At 39.8% G+C, this 18,335-nt stretch overlaps 1 protein-coding gene across 2 annotated transcripts in view; it reads right to left on the reverse strand.

Annotated features, from left to right (window-relative positions):
• Positions 1-17,933, reverse strand: part of C1QTNF7 (C1q and TNF related 7) — a 39,631-nt gene extending 21,698 nt beyond the window's left edge. The window contains exon 1 of one of the 2 annotated variants that reach the window (XM_072132609.1): positions 17,592-17,933. Coding sequence is in view for 1 of the 2 variants with exons in the window: in XM_072132607.1 (XP_071988708.1) it covers positions 12,490-12,535 (46 nt within the window). In the remaining variant the exon portion in view is untranslated. Of the gene's footprint in view, positions 1-12,489; positions 12,563-17,591 lie in introns of those variants that run through there. The other variant, XM_072132607.1, reaches the window with a different exon arrangement.
• Between the last annotated feature and the right edge of the window lie 402 nt (positions 17,934-18,335).

Raw genomic sequence — 18,335 nt, forward strand, 5'->3', positions numbered from 1 at the left:
TGTTGAATTTGTATTAAATAGCTTCAAGTCCCTTTATGTTGAGGTTGCTCCCTTATGTCTAACCACAAAATTTTGATTGAATAAGAAGGCGTGGCCACTTTACCTCATGTTTTTGTAATATGTGTTTAAGGGTTGGGGGGGGGGCAGGATATTAGGTAATTTACCAAGATACATCTATTAATAGTTTTGCTCTGCTTTCCTGATATTTGCCTCATCAGCCAGAGATTCCTGACCATAAAATGGCCGCAGATGGAGGGTCATGCGAACTGTCCATGAACAATCTCCCTGCCAGGACCTTATGATAGTAATCATGAATATAAGATCAAGGTCCTGGCAGGGCTATTGCTCATGGACAGATAAAATCACATGACCCTCCATCTGTGGCCATTTAGGACAGAAATCTCTGGCTAAAGAGGGAAAAGACAGGAGGCTTCACTTTACAAATCAAGAAAGAAGAGCAGAACTATTAATAGATGTATATTAGTCAAGTAGATAATATCCTGCCCGCAACACTTACACACACATTACAAAAACATGACGTAAAGTGGCCAACCCTGTAAGGTCAGAACTTGATAGATCAGCTTGTTGGGTCAATGCGATCTTTATGACCCAAATGTTAATGGGCAAATATCCTTTTATTTTCCTTTAGAAAATGGCAGTATACTTCAGAATTTGTTGCTCCACCAATGACAGCAAGACCTCTCGGCCCAGATTCAGCCAAACTGGCCCTAAACCACAATACTAGCACTGCCATGTTTCTTTGGCCGACCAGATAACCAGAGGATCCTCTAGTGCAGTGATGGTGAACCTTTTAGACACTGAGTGCCCAAACTACATTGAAAACTTGCTCATTTATTGTAAAGTGCCAACATGGTCCTTGCTCCCTACTCTGTTAATTGTAATGGCTCACCTAGGACACAAATACAGTAGAAAGGAGGAGAGATTTGGTTTAAGAATTGTGTGACCTGAAACAGGAGCTACAATGATAATCCAGCTGTTTCCACACATTTTCCATTCTCTGTTAGTCATGGGCAGCCCAGGATCTGATGCTTTAAAATAGCACTTAACTCAGCATATCCTGGACTTCGTCGGACTACAGGAGGATGCCTTGAATCCTGTCTGGTGAACTGTTGAGGTTATTGGCTTGTATACCCACAGAGAGGGCTCTGAGTGCCACCTCTGGCACCAGTGCCATAGGTTCGCCACCACTGCTCTACTGGGCCCAGGCTCTAACCAATTACTGGACCCAGACATCAACCCAATTTGAAAACTAGAAGTGTCTATTTCGTAGTGGATAATAGAAGGTGGGATCAAGGAACTCCAGTGAGACAATGTATTGTAATGCTTTCTCCCAACATAAGGATCCTTATTGACCTATTTAGGTCTCATCCATCCACAAAACATTGTTCATGTGGCCTTCTGGCTTGTCTAGTTGGACTCCAGCAAACTGTTGATGGGCAGCTTTCTCCTTACATTCCTGGCATATACTGTATTGTTGTTCAGGGTCCTCCTTACATTAATATTACTGCATAAAGGTTACTTTGTGACCTCGTGAACTATATCACGCTACGTTCTTGGCAGGATCTTTGTTGGTTGACCACTCCTTGGAAGGATAAATACTGTGTTAAATTTTTTTCATTTGTATAAAATCTGTCTACGAGACTACGAGAGTCCAAACTCTTTAGAGATAGTTTTTGTAACCTTGTCCAGCTTAGTCAACATCTTCAACAATTCTTTTGAGGTCTTCAAAATTCTTCTTAGTTTTTTGCTTATTGACTTCCATTTTTAATTTGTAACACCGAACCACACCATCAACTGTTTCAGGCAGTACCTCAACATAGCAATTGCATAATGAGAGGGTAGTACAATTCTGGCACCAGATGCTGCCTGAAACAGATGTGCCCAGGTATAAGAAGCCCACAAATCTAAGACTCATCTCCTACCCTAGGTTTAGGTCATCAGAGTCAAAAGTGGCCCCTGTTATTGATGCCATCGTACCCTATCCTATATGAAAGCCTTTGAATTATACATTTTTTTTGTACCAGAGTTTTGGAAATATATAAAATCTGGATGAAGCTTTTTAAAGAGTCCTTTCGAGTTTCCATGAGTGGAAATGATTACCAATGTAGTCACTGGTAGACATGACATCAGTATGTAGAGTATAGATCTTGCTCGGGTACAGCTGTTCTCCCTGGTATAAATCTCCATGAGTTTGCCCATGACTTACACTGTTATGGTCAGATGTTAAGTCACAGATCAACATCTGGAGGATCAAAATCCCCTAAGCCTTACATGTATAAATTGTAAGCTGTAATGTGGATGTGTTTATCACATTGCTGATCTGAATATTATGAACTTTGTTACTGAAAGAAAATCAATTCTGAAAAGTGTTGAATTTTCTGATATGATGCGATCATATTAGAAAGGTGATGAAATTACAAAGGGCGGCCTTTTAAGACCCATCACAGAACACCACATTAGGAGATTACAATGTCTTCAAAAATCTTGGACGCAAAGCCTCTTTGTTTGCTTTCGAGAAAGTTGTGTGAAAAAAAAATAGATTTTTGATAAGGAAGTTGAGTTTCCTTATCATAAATCCTGTGGAAGAACAGTTGTGTCAGAGAGGGATTCCAGCAATGGACAACTACTACTACTGTTACTGGTTTTGTTCCTATAGTTACAAACAGAGTCAGTCCAAAATGTCGGATTTTGCTATGTATTTCCATTGGGAAAATCCTTGGCAACATTTCAGAAAAAAGAAGCTACTTGTCCTATTGTCCAGAGTCCAGATGGATATAAACATAGAGCTAGTTGGTCAATATCAAAGTCTGTATGTAATAAAAAGCTATAGGAGTGATCATATGGGCAGACATTTTTCGGAAGGACTTTGAGTTATCTCATACAGGAAACCTCTCAACACAAAGCTATCTATGCCAGTGTAGGACCTCCAACCTAAAAAAAACTAGCCTCAGTGATTTCTTTGGAATGGTAAAGTTAAGTGAAACAGATAAAAGTTGAAAATCCTCAGTTGTTGATACCTTTTTTGGCACAAGGATGTTAATTGCAAGCTTTCGAGACTAATCAGATATCTTCATCAGGCATTTTATACCATTTATACAATGCCTGATGAAGTGACCAAAGTGGTCTCAAATAGACCAAAGTAGTCTCGCTTGCAATTGTCATTATCCTTTTTACTTAGCCAATAATAGGTATTAACAACTGAAATCTAGAGAAAAAATTTCCATTCACTCTGGAATTAGTGGAAAAATCTCTTAAAGGATATGAGTTGGGGTTGTAAGAAGTAATAAAAATCCCTCCTTAACATATCCTACTATTGTGTACAATTTTTCTCGGTCCCTCTATGGCAGACCTGGGCATTGTATGGGCCGTGGGCCACCTCTGGCCTCTAACTATCTCTGACTGCTCATGTGAAATTGTTGAAAAATAATGTTAAAATGAGGTCCTCCATATTTTCTTTGAATCATTGTAATGTTTTATTTAGAGTTTTTTAATGAAGGGATTGGTTATATAATGAATGCAGGAAATAGGTATTGGATACAACTCAGTTAAGAATATTTGTCCAGCCCTCTAAAACTATTCCAATTACTCATGTGGTCCTATGGGAAAATTATTTGCCCACCCCTGCTCTATAGTGACCTCTATCACAGAATATGCCCAAAACCAATACTCCAATACCATTGATGTCAAGAAGCATTTTTCTGGGTAAGCATGCTGGAGGAATGCCATGATTTCATGTGATCAGATACATACATGGGGTAGATTTTGCAAATGTTATTGGGTCAAGGACCTTGGATAAAATCACCCTGGTCACATGATATGAAGTGCTGAGTTGTGAGAAGGAGGCAGGAGTAGAAGTGAGTGAGGGCACGAGGACATGCCCCTCTGTTTCCCTGTTTAAATCTGTTTTTTTTTGCCTGGTAAGATAACAAAGTTGATATTATAAGGATGCAAAATAAACCATTTTTAGCTACAGGAAGGTGTCATTTAGTTAATAGGGGTCTATGGGAACCTTTTACTATTTGTAAAAGATGCAAATCTCTGAATTGCTTTTAACAGAGCACTAGAACATCTCTGGCAAGATGTACAGAAAATAAAATTTAAAAAACTAAATAAAATATTTTAAAAAACTGAAAATGTTTCAGTATTTTAAATAAACAAGAAAATCTTTGAGTTAGGCTATATGCACAACAGCCGCAAGCTTGGCCGCATGGAGCGATACGGTGCAGCACGCGTGAGGCAAAGTACTGCTCCATACACGGGAAAAACATAGGACATGTCCTATCTTTCCCCGTGTTACGGCCCATACATCATGCATTTCTATGGAGAGAAGAGGGGGTCACCGATCCTCCTCTCCATGGCGCCGCAGGTATGCCCATCTGGCTAAGGACCGACGGGCACACGCTCCTGTGCATGCAGCCTTTGGCTACATTCACACACATGTATGGGGGATGTATATACTGCCGACGTATGTACGGCCGATATACGTCCCTCATACACTTTTATGGGCTCACGGCCCTGTATGGGAGCGGTACAGTGCCGCAAACGTGCAGCACTGTACCTCTCCGTATCCCGTGTTACGGCGCCGTACGCCATATGTTCCTATGGAGAGGGGCGGGGTGAGCAGCGCTCATCGCCTGCTCCTCTCCGCAGCGCCGATGTATGCCCGCCGTACATAGTGTGAATGTAGCCTTATACTGTAGGTTATCATGGAAAATACAAAAGAAACCTAATGGAGACTCGGGCGGTTCAGATGGAGAAGAGATGATGGATTCTTAGCCCTTCCTCACTGCATCACCATCCATCATCCGAATATATGAAGCAGCCAGTGTATTAATTCAGGTCTATGATGTCCATGATGTTGCTGCAGATTAAACCTGTCATCTATCTGCTACTGGAAAACTGTAATTTATCTCGTTTTCCATTTTTTTGGCTTTGATGTAAGCAGTAAATTAGATGTTTCTTATTCTCCAGCTATTTTTGTGAAATTTCATCATACATTAGAGAAAAATATTTTTGCTTATATGTGAAGCTGTGAAGCCTTGTAAGGTCTTTGATGTGTTTCTTGAGTCCGGTCCCTGCTCTTGTCATCCTCGCTCTTTAGAAACTCTTGGCTTCCCGTCAACTTTCAGTCTTTTTATAACATCATTTGTATAATTTTGCAGACTTCATTCCTGAGTGCGTTTAAAGGTTAAGAGAAATGAAAAAAAGGCAAATAACCTCAGAAAATATCCATTTAGTATCTATCTATCGATCATCATCTATTTATCTCATATCTATCAGTCTATCTAAAATATGTATCTCACATCTATATAGATAGGTAAAAAAGATGGCAAAATGAGGTGGACTGTATTCCAGAGCTACAGTTCAGCTTCTGTTTGAAGCCTCTATCTATCTATCTCATATCTATCTATCTATCTCCTATCTATCTATCTATCTATCTATCTATCTATCTATCTCCTATCTATCTATCTATCTATCTATCTATCTATCTATCTATCTATCTATCTCATATCTATCTATTTATCTATCTATCTATCTATCTATCTATCTCCTATCTATCTATCTTCTATCTATCTATCTATCTATCTATCTATCTATCTATCTATCTCATATCTATCTATCTATCTATCTATCTATCTATCTCATATCTATCTATCTATCGATCTATCTATCTATCTATCTATCTCATATCTATCTATTTATCTATCTATCTATCTATCTATCTATCTATCTATCTAGAAAAAGGAGAAAAAGGAAAATCCAGAGCAGCACAGCAACCTGGATGGGTGCAACGTCCTTGACCCTCTGGCTAGAGCGTCCTCCAATATAGTCTTTCCAAAAACAGGCAGCACTCCAAAGTAGTAGTAAAAAAGTGGGGGGTGTCTTTATTCCAAGTGCAACGTTTCAGCTCTTGCAGAGCCTTTATCAAGCTTGATAAAGGCTCTGCAAGAGCTGAAACGTTGCACTTGGAATAAAGACACCCCCCACTTTTTTACTACTACTTTGGAGTGCTGCCTGTTTTTGGAAAGACTATCTATCTATCTATCTATCTATCTCCTATCTATCTATCTCCTATCTATCTATCTATCTATCTATCTATCTCATATCTATCTCATATCTATCTATCTATCTATCTCATATCTATCTATCTATTTATCTATCTATCTATCTATCTCCTATCTATCTATCTCATATCTATCTATCTATCTATCTATCTATCTATCTATCTATCTATCTCATATCTATCTCATATCTATCTCATATCTATCTATCTATCTCATATCTATCTATCTATCTCATATCTATCTATCTATCTATCTATCTATCTATCTATCTATCTATCTATCTATCTATCTATCTCATATCTATCTATCTATCTCATATCTATCTTCTATATATCTATCTATCCCATATCTATCTATCTATCTATCTATCTGGTTTTGAAACTTCTCTCTCTTTTGGTGGCACGTTTTTTAGATCCTCTCCAATAGACCTAGCCTTGGTGTGGTGGATGCTCTTATTCACCTTGTTCATAGAGCACATGCTCAGCTGCATTGGCGCTCTGTTCTGCTGTTAGGCTGACATTTTGCAACTTCAGTAGTGCCTTAAAGACAATTATTCCCGAGAAATTCTGTGACAAGTTGATAGGGATAAAAGTTGATCCCCATATTGTCTTTTGGATAAATAGTTACTGAAGTGATAGATGACACCTGGTGCGGTAGGACACTATATTTTTTGGACGTAACTCAGATTGGCACACCTCAAGGAACAGTGTTGGCCCTGTTTTTTTAGTGTTTTGTCCAAAAATACTCTGATGATACTGTTATCATTGGGTGCATTAGGGATGGGAATGACAGTTTGTAGAGAGAAACAGTAGTGTCCTTCTCACAATGATCTTGTTACAATGGCTTAAAATTAAACTTACCAAGATGCTAGAGATAATAATTTGTCGGTGGGTTGTTATAAATACCTTGGGGTGTTGGTGGATAATAAGCTGAACTGACAACCCAATCTAGAATCTGTATATATAAAACATAGAATTGGGAATCTCTATTACGGAGTGTAATGTTGGCTTAGTGGGATGGTATTTTAGCAAAAGTACATTATTTGATGTACCGTGTTGTGAAGGATCAGCAAAGCTTGCTTAGTGGTAGGTTCGTTCTCCTAAAATGCTAAACTCATGGATTTAAAAATTTATTTATTCTGAGTGCCTTGCCAATAACAGATATGGGAGTGGACTGCCGAGTAGTGATGGATTATGTATTGTATAAAAATGAAACACTTTTCTGTAATAAAGAGTTTTTAAAAAAGTTTTTCGATCAATATGAATCCCCCACCCAGAGGGGCATGATAAAAAAGCATACTTACCCTGCTCCCAGTTCCTACTTTTCCAATTTCGACCCTGCACTGTAACAATGGGTTTTTATTTTTTCTTCCCCCTGGCCCATATTCATGGAAAACCTCTATAACAGTGGTGGTGAACCTATGGCACTGGTGCCAGAGGCGGCACTCAGAGCCCTTTCTGTGGGCACTTGGGCCATCGCCCCAGCACACCAGACAGGACTCAAAGAATCTTCCTGCAGTTCCAAGCCACTTAGTCATATTTTGATACTTGCTTCTCTACTTAGAACTGTAGGAACAGTGAGAATGAGTAGACAGGGCCAAATTATTTTTGGAGCACCTCCTGCTGGACCCACGATTCTCTGTGTACAGAGGGACACTGGCAAGAAGCTAAAATTATGCTAATTTTCCATCTTTCTACTGTGTTGCTGTCCTCAGGAGGCCAATATGATTGAAAGTTGTTGAAGAACAGGGAGCAATAAGTTACTGCTATAATTTTTGGATGGCACCTCTCGATAAATAAGGGGGGTTTAGGTTGTAGTTTGGGCACTCGGACGCTAAAAGGTTTGCCATCGCTGCTCTATAACATTCATAAGAATGGAGGTCCCGAAAGAATGATGCTTCAGGTAGGATGTGGAAACTACTGCTTTCTCTAGGATAGAGAATGAAAATAGCAACCAGGCACCCTCTCAGCCTGCTAGAGGAGCAGGAGCCTGTTCTAGGTATTCATGGGGATAACGTAATCGGACCCCCATTGATCAACATCAAGTCTTGTGCCAACCCCTTTAACTAAGCATATGTTGTAACATATTGCAAAGCACAAACATCCAGAAAGAAATGCTTAAAATACCAGGAAGTTCATATCTGTTTATGTCCTGTAACAGAATTGTAAGCATAGTTTGTGAAAACTTTCATATGCCGAGCACATGTCCCTGTCTACGATGACCTACCTGCTAAACAAGAACAACATGTGCCTCGCTGCTCGTAAGGGAAGAAAATTTGGTTTGAATTTTTCTTTGGAAGTATTACTGATTTTTCAGAAAGAAATGAAGATTGGATGAGCCGTGGGCTTCAGAGGGATTACCACATCTGGAATTAATAATTGCTTGTATATTAATATGGAAAGTCTCCACATAAAGGAAATTAGTCGTATAATAATATTTTTGTTAGTTTTTAATCATCTGTGGTGTATACGGCTTTTACATATTATTAACAGATTTTATAAATTACCTCCATGACAAAACTGATTACGAAAAAATATCAGCATAATCAACAATAAGAGGAGAGGTACAATGTACAGCCAATCTCTGCACTTCTGTATGGAATTCATTTTTGTTTTACTAACTGGGGATCTAATAACATACGGTATATAAAATAGTGCAGAGGGATCAGTTTTATGCTGCATTTGTTTGTTTGGGCTCTTTTGTCTTATTGAACATTGATTTGTTGGTCAACTAGGACAATTTTTAAGTTAGGTTTTACATTTGAAAAATTTAAATCCTACTTGAGTTTGTGATGGAAGGTCAGGGAGAGGCAACAAGCAAAGTTCCGAGAATAATCTATCGGACCAGGAGGGCAGATATTGATCAGATCCAAGGTCTTCAACAGAGCAGAAAACAGACACAGAAAAGAAATAGAGTGAGGAAACAGGGTCAGGATCAAGAACAGGTAATCCAATACAAAGCCATTCAGGAGACCTTTGCTAGGCCTGCTGTAACGCAGCAAAATGCAGAAACGGGGGGATGGTGCCTTCTATCAACAAAGTGGGTGCTGGTTACTTGGGGACAGACTAGATGCGGCCTTTAAATATTAGGGACTGACGTGAAGGGGCGCCTTATGACCCACTAGCTGATGGTCAGGCGCAATATAGTGGGCAAGGGCCAGAGCACGCTGAGGAGCATAGGGAGCCGCAGGAACAGGGACCGAGTGGTGGCTTTGGCAGGTAACATGTCGATGAGCTTGGAAGTACTGCACATGACTATATTCATCAGTACCATAGAGTAGCTGGGTGCATTTGCAACCAGCTGCTCAATTAATTTGGGGTTACAATGGACCTTCCTTGTCATGATCCTTCTGGGTCTCACCACTGGAAGAGACTGGATGTGAAGGAATGACCTGTGCCAATAACTTAGGCTGCTTTTACACAGCACATGTGGGATGTTTATAGGGCGGATATATACGTCCTCATAGACGGCTATAGGCGCCCAGTGGCGGTACGGTACCCCACACTTGTACCATGCACGGGGAACTGATAGAACATGGTCTATCTTTTCCCCATGTTTACGACGGGGCGTGGTGCTTCGCTATGGAGAGGGCAGCCCTCATCCTCTGGTCTCTCCAGCGTGCTGCCGTGTTCTTACCCGGGCTACAACCAAGCGAGCACACATTAGCGTGAAAGGAGCCTTAATGTATTTCAGTTTTGGCATCCAGATTGGTTAGATAGAGGCCCCCTAATTACACTTGGATTTTTCAGATTTTGAAATTTAGTAACCATTCAAGGTAAAACTAAAAGGAACAATATTTATTTCCATTTTTTATTTCCCAAGACTATTATTCTGATTTGTTGAAATTTGTACAGTAATGAAACTTTTTTTTTACTTTTCTCATTATTTGATAATATTTGCTGCTGGGTTTTAATTATTTGTCACTTAAAAATAATGGGACAGTGTGTTAGATAAGGACATTATAGCTAACCGTGTGTTCACACAAACTGCTGGGGCAGGACCAGCTATAACTGTGACTTTAATGCTTTCCTATTCCTCGTGATTCACTGCATAAAAATGTCACATTATCCACAACTAACGCAAAATCTGTGGTCATGAAATGAAATAAGGTTTTAAGGCCTTAACAAAGAAGAAGCCCTCAAACCACTCTGTAAACTGAAAAATGAAATAAATATGCCTCTGAAAAAATGGCAACGCTAAAAGAAATTATATTTCAGTAAAATTAGACAAAAATTGTAAAAAATTATATAAATGAGCAAGTGCTGTCATCGTAGTGACCCTGTAATGTGAGGTCGGGACTGACAGACAGGACAGTGAATCCTAAACTAAGCCCACACTGTCACCCTGCTTACTCACTTAACGCCAACCCAAGCTGTGGCCGGTCTCAAAACAAGACAAATAATTAACACTAAATAATAACAATCTCTCTGAGTCACAACAGAGTTGGCAGATAAGGTACAAAATTGCAGATACAAAAGGAAAGTCAAAATATGACTGGAAAACCAAAGATGTGAGAAGTATAGAATTATAGAAAATAAGGAGGTCAAGCAAACACTTCTAAGCTACTAATTCAGGAGATCGGAGCAGAAGTCTGTCAATCAAAACATTAACTGTTGCTGGGAAGAGAAGACCGCAGGAGGAAAAGGGTGTGGTGCAAGCAACTCCAAAACACCCAGCAAGCTGAGTGCAGGTTCACACAGGGAAGTAACAAACAAATCAAACCAAGACAAAAATCAACTCCACCTAAGTCATACTCTGCGGAAAGAGGAACACTTTGCTACAGCTACAGACCCAAATGAACAAGATAACATATTATTTTTATTCAAAAAACAGTCCACACTCTTCCGCCACAATAATCATTCCCATGTGTACGGTAAATGAGTCCTTTTTATTCTTTAAAAGGTTGCAAAGACACTTCCAGCAATGTCCAAAGATAAACACATTTAGACACATAGCATCTCATTAAGATCAGGAATAAGACTCTACGTGTTAAAACACATTGGGGCTCATTTACTTACCCGGTCCAATCGCGATCCCGCGGCGCGTTGTCCAAAGTTGATTGGGAGTTTGCCGGGATTCACTAAGGTCGTGCGCCCGATATCTACCAGGTGTCGCTGCGCCGAGGTCCACCGGAGTTCACCATCCTCTTTCTGGTGAATGTAAGTGCTTGTCAAGCGACACATTTCTTTTTTTAAATACCACGGTTTTTCCGAATCCGCCATGCCCCCAGATTTCCGTCACATAAAATCCGGCGCCGATGCGACACAATCCCATTGCGTGCACCAAAATCCTGGTGGTATTCGACGCAAATTGGAAAAATTTGGGAAACCCGACGAAAGTGCGGCCGCGGAGCCCTTTGTAAATGAGCCCCATTGATTTTTGACTTTGGCACTTAACAGAGCTGCCTGATGGACACCAATCGCTTGTAGGCCTGCCATGGATAGTGAGAAATCGGGCTCTGTCCGAAAGGTGAAAAGTGTCTTTGGTGGCAAGGGGTTAAAGAAACACTTCTACACTTCTAACGAACACTAATTTTACATAAATGTATTGTAGAAAATGGATCTCTGAACAAATAATTTAAATAATCTTATAACTACTCAACCCTACTAATTTCCCTACTAGATACAGGCAGTCCCCGGGTTACGTACACGATAGGGTCCGGAGGTTTGTTCTTAAGTTGAATTTGTATGTAAGTCGAAACTGTATATTTTATAATTGGAGATCCAGACAAAATAAAATTTGGCACCAGTGACAACTGGAGTTTAAACATTTTTTGCTGTAATGGGACCAAGGATTATCAATAAAGCTTCATTACAGACACCTTACAGCTGATTATTGCAGCCTGGGACTATAGTAAAGCATTCAGAGAGCTTCACCAGGGGTCAGAGGGGTCTGTCTGTAACTATGGGTTGTCTGTAAGTCGGGTGTCCTTAAGTAGGGGACTGCCTGTATTAGCAAACATTTGTGTACTCAGTTCCAGCTTTCATAGTTTTCAATCACACAAGATCCAACAGAGTGAGGCAATGGTGGTAATGGTAGACTACATTACAAAAATTGAAGGTGTCTTCCAAGAACCTGGATGGTGGTTGACCCAACAAACACTTTCATGTGATACATTTTTCATATACAAAACGTTAGCAGCAAATCTCCTTTGATCTGCGAAAACTCAATTAAGCCGCCAGAGAACATGAAGCTTCAGCGTCTGCGGGTGTAACCTGCACTCATTCCACAGGATGATGACATCTCATGTGAAATAATATTACATTGCTTAGTTATGACCTGAAGTTATTTGGCATTTGTTTCTATGAGCTTATTAATAAGATTTGTTGATGAAAACCATCACCGCTGTATTAGACGGATAGAATGGAAGGGGAATTTGATTTAACATGTAACATTTACCTACAAGTAATGGAGATCTGTTCCTGGCAATGACATTGAGGACTCTTCATAAGTGTTGCATGGGTCACCTCTTGCCAATAAGGGCAGTTGCTCAGCTGTCAGGCACCTGCTATAACAAGTGGTAGATTGGATAATGTCTTCTATTAGATCTATCGGTTAATGTGGACTATGGCGTTCTATATGCTTTCTGTGGGAGAGGGCTCCATTTCTCATTCTATTGGCCCCCATGATAGTACTGCTGTTATTCTCCCCAGAAAGAGTTAATAAAATGTAGTCAATAAACCCCAAAATGATGCCATCAAAATCTACAAATCGTCCTACAAAAAATAAGCCCAAATATGGCTATATTAATGGAAACAAAGTTATCACTATTGCGATGCGACAAGGGAAAATTGCAATAAAATGGTTTCCCCTCTAAGGGGTTAAATGTTATTAAAATTAGGCAAATAGATTTTACATTGTCTGTTATGCAGGCTCTGAGAGCGAACAGGTGACACAGACCAACAATGGGCCCTGATACTAAATTCCCTTCCAAAGCTGTTCCTGCCTGATTGCCTCACATTATCTGAGGCGTAAAGGGACAACTAGTGGACATTCCATTCCTGCAATGAAACAAAGACAAGACAATGCAAACAAAGAAGAATAGTCACTAGAGCTGAATCAGAAGCAAGAGGACAAATACAGTACAAAATCACAAGGCAAAAGGATAGTGTGAATTCAAACAAAGGGTCAGTAAACCAGGTTACGCATAGCAGAATAACAGAATAGCGAGGAGTTTACTGAGAATAGCAGACACCGAACTAAGGACAGGTAGAGCTCTTATGTGAGTCCCAGTCCCAAAAAGTGATTGCACCAGATGTCTGACAGAACTGCAAGGGAGCAATGTGAGTAGAGGGAGAGCCTGTCAGTAACAGCAGGTTAGCTGTTGATGAACCAGAGGAGAGCTGGAGGAGAAGGCTGTCAGGGGAAAGAATACACTGGTGTTTGCACAAACAGCATCAACAGACTGACATATCAGTGCATACTCTGCAGTACCTTAAAGACAGAAAATGACATAGGTACAGATATAACAATGTCATTATTTATTAATGAAAACAGGATAAGTAGCAGCCAGGTGCTTCTATATAAATACTAATGATTAATTGATCATCAGCCAGTGTGACCACCACTATAAAAACAGAAGTTTGGGCACTTTGCTGGTTTGGAACATTTATTAGTATTTTATAATTTTATCATGAACATTAAAATTTATCTCTCGCTGTCTTCTTCATATCTCCCTTTCTTGCTAGTCTGCCCACAAATCCATCCATTTCTTTAAGAAATAAAAAAAAACAAGATTTTTTCACACACTTTTTTTGTTGGAATCATTGGGAAACCATATTGATTTACAATGAAAGTTAGAAAAGTTGCAATGTCCTGCAGATTCTATTGCGCCCTATTCCTCTTCAATCGCATATGACTTTGTCTAAAACCAGCTGTGTAATGGGTTAAGTACTACCGCTGGGGGGGGGGGGGCGAGGATTAATTTTCTTTGATTGGATTCCGGGCACCCACATCGCCTTCTCTCCCTGATATTAACAGTATATTTATGTTGACATAGTAAAGAGTTGATGTAGTGATGTCGTTTTGTATTGGTCAAAAATGATATAAACCACTTAACTTTTTTATGGCATTATCCATAAACTTCAGAAGTTTTAATAATTTATTAGTATGTAACAAGTCAGGTTGGCCCTTGGTTTTCTTGGAAACATCTCATAAGTGCTAGTCATCAAAATTTGTATATCTACACATTATAATTACATTATAGTTCCTACATATGTGCTGTACAGAGGTGTAAAGGGACACCCCCTCCAAATAGTAACACCCAGCTGTCAATTCATTTATAGATCTCCCCATAACATAGCATCAATACAGCCCAAAGATTCTCCAGAATTCTTCTATTACAGACAAGTCCTCTAACGCATTAGCTAGTCTGATCGATTCCCACGTGACAAACTACGGAGGAAAACTTTTTTCACCAGAATTTCCCTTTAAAATATAATCTGAAAGTGATCTTTTTTTTTTGGATGACTTTTTGGACTTGTTCTTCTTGTTACATGGAAACCTTGAAGCGTCACATAAATTCTCATAAAGGAATGAAACTATGATAACAACGAGTTATCCTCTCCAAATAGAAAAATCTGCATAGAGCAAATAACTGCCCTGTATGTTATCTATCTGCCCATTTATGTGGAACTAACAATCATATTGGTTGCCAGGGTCACCGCCCTAAAAATATATATTTTATCCCCCTCACCCACCAAAAACAGCATGTACTGTCATTTGAAAATTGCAGCTTAGATACAGCAACTCAATTGTATGTCATGTGGAGGTTGATATTACGGCAGCTTACATATAGCAGCTCAGTTCTATGTAAAGTGGAAGCTCTCTATGCATTATAGAGACAGTACTGGATGTATACCAGCTGTACACAATGAGAAGTGATTTACACTCCAGTTATATCCAGTCAGTTTCTGAATGTAGCAATGGAGTAAACGGAAATCAGTGTAACCCCTTCAACTTCTTTCTTCCATATATCCTCAGTTAATTCATTATAAGGTTAATCATCTCCTAAGGATTTGAGATGGATGGATATAAGACTCTCTTGCAGCATGAATCTTAAGTGTGTAGAGTAAGGCCCCTTCCACACTAGCGTTGCATTTCACGTCAGGGTGCAATGCGTGAAAAACTGACGTTTTTGGCTGCGTTTTTGTTCCATTTTTCCTTGGAATCATTAGCGTTTTTGCGTTTTTCACACGTGTGTTGTTCGCGTTTTTCTTGCGTTTTCGGTGCGTTTTTCACACGCGTTTTTAAAGTCAATGGGAGACTCGAGCAGTTTTCAAAGGGACCATGGTTTGGGAATAAAATGTGTTATTTAATTGAAAAAGAATGTCTTCTGATAAGTTAGCAGATGTATGCAAACATCTGCAAACTATTCTTCACTGTTCCGCGTGTATATTATCTCCCGACAAGTTAGCAGATGTGAAGAACAGTGAAGAATAGGATAAAAACAGTGAACGCAGTGAACACAGGATCATTTAAGTGAAAAACGCAGTGAAAAACACAGTGAAGAATAGATTACAGATGTTCGGCACATCTGCTTACTTGTCGGGAGATACGCGCGGAACGGTGCGAACAAAATAGTATGTGAAGAACAATATATATGTGTGAAGAAGACATTGCAGATGTTTCCATACATCTGCAATGTGTTCTTGACACATATATATTGTTCTTCACATACTATTTTGTTTGCACCGTTCCGCGCGTATCTCCCGACAAGTAAGCAGATGTGCCGAACATCTGTAATCTATTCTTCACTGCGTTTTTCACTTAAATGATCCTGTGTTCACTGTTTTTATTCTATTCTTCACTGTTCTTCATTGTGTTTTTTTAATTAAATGCTCGATCTCGAGCAGGGGAATTATTCATGTCACCTAGCAACCCATCCATTTAAAATGCATTGCACTCGCAATGCTTGCGAGTGCAAGGCGTTTTCGATGCGTCTCCATAGACTTGAATGGGCCGGGAAAAACGCGCGTGAAACGCAAAAGTAGGGCATGCTGGGATTTTGACGTGCGTCAAAACTAGCGCACGCGTGTGAAAAAAAACGCAAATGAGGAAAGGCCCATTGGAAACAATGGGACAGAGTGCAATGCAAGTTCTGCGCGTCAAAAGCACGCGCAGAACTTGCGCGTGAAAAAGGCTAGTGTGGAAGGGGCCTAAGACTGAAGGATTTATGATGCTTAAATTCTGAGAGCACTGGGGACGGCAGGACAGTAGGACATGCAGCAGACAATTGAATGCAGAGACTGTGGATGCTCTAGTTAGCATATCCTCACTAACACCCTCCACCATAGAAATAAAAAAATCTTCATAATAACTAGACAGGGTCAATATTAATGACCTAAATTGTTGCTGTCCTGCTGCTTAGAAATAATCACAACCTTTATCTCTGTCTCGAAAGAAATAGACCCTCAAATGTAACATATTGTAGAATTTGTACAGCACAAGAGAGCTTATAACATATAATTTTTTCCTTTTTCCCCATTTCTGTCTTTTTGCACCTTTATTGAGTCTTTTTTTGCACCTCATTTGTCTTTGTAGTCTTTTTGCACAACTCATACTATTGTCTCTCCACGCACCACCAGGACTGGCGGTTTTTTCTGTGCTATTATTTGCGCTCTTTTTTGTGCAAATCAATGTTAAATCTGGTGCAACCATCTGGAAGCAGGAGAAATACAAAGACAAGTTAGGCGCAAACCAGGACACCGCTACACGGAGAACTCCGGCAAAGTGTTGGAAAAAGGCATGAAAAAGTGTGTAAATACCCAATGTACCCAAAAAGTCACTAAACTACAACCATAATGTATCAGGCTAAGATAAATTTGCCCCTAAGTGTTTAAATTTCCTGCAGCACCACCAAAGGTCAGACTGAGCATAACACTGTTTCTGTTCAAATGTATGGTTTTCAGTGCAGACCGGGCATGTCCTGCAGAGTTCTGCTTCTCACTATGGCCGCAGATGAGGATAACAAACAGATGACCCCATCTACTAATTCCTAACTAATTGTTCCAAACAAACCTATATAAAAAATTCAGAACATATATATAAAAACCTTGGAATAAATTCAGTCAAAGTGATCTACTGTGTGTGTTCACAGATTCTAAAAGCAAACGAAAAAATTTTGCGGATCCAGAATAAGAACAAGCACTGAAGCAGCTACTATATGTAAGGAAGGGATATACATTCGGACCATGCACACATCAACTAGTTAAAGTTAGTCTCCTGTTTTCCCTAACGCTGGGGGTCATACTTACCCCTTACCTATTGGTTTCTTTATAGGACAACCCCATTTTTTTGCACCAAACAAGACATTTGGATACAACAGAGCTGTATACAGAGAGCTGCATAATCTCTATAATCTGCTATGTTATAGTAAAATGTCATATATACATCTAGGGCAGAATATTCCCATCCAGATTACATCTGGTGCCATGAGTTTACAATAGCGTTGTACCCTATACATGCAATGACATGTGCACATGATATGCCGGTATCTATCTTTACCTTATCTTGGAATATTGTCTTTCACCATCCCAGGAATGATCTTGCAGTGCAACTTTCCCATAGGTTTCCAGAGACAGTAAAGGGGTTCAATGTTGTAATTCCTATGACAAAGTGTCACCTCCGCAGCAAATCTGTTCTCCGCTGAAGAACTATCCTGCAAGTTGTCGATAATCCAGTTTTCTCCGCTACATGTAGCCCCGCTCCTTCAGCCCAGCACTTGCCAAGATTTCTAATTCGAAGCAACTGCAATAAGCCTGACTATGAGCAGACGTGGTGCAGGGTCTCTCCCCTCTATCCACTCGCTGCCCTATAACATTGAGCAGAAGTGGTCTGCAGCTTTCTATCCCATCAGATTGAGGTCAGTAAGTCACACAAGCAGCTGGGAAAAATTACACAAGGAGCTGGATTTCGGCTGGGACCAGTGCTGTGCCTTCAACGTATGTTCCTTCTTTCTGTGGACTTGAAGGTTAGAATTGCCAATAAGGAGATTATATAATGTTTCACTTGTAGAATATCTGTTATAGACCTGAAAATTGCCAACAAGTAGAAAATCTGTTATTAACTTGGTATTGGGGCACATCCTTTGGGGATCCTTGGGCACAGCAAATAAAATTATTCTGGGTGACGACCCTTCTTGATAGACCCTACAAGGTTGTCTTTTGTTGGGTTAATAATAATTCTTTATTTATATAGCGCCTTCAGATTACACAGCGCTGCACAAAGCATGTCAAATTGGTCCCTGTC

The sequence above is a fragment of the Engystomops pustulosus genome, chromosome 1 (genome assembly GCF_040894005.1).
Source record: "Engystomops pustulosus chromosome 1, aEngPut4.maternal, whole genome shotgun sequence".
Lineage (NCBI taxonomy): Eukaryota > Metazoa > Chordata > Amphibia > Anura > Leptodactylidae > Engystomops > Engystomops pustulosus.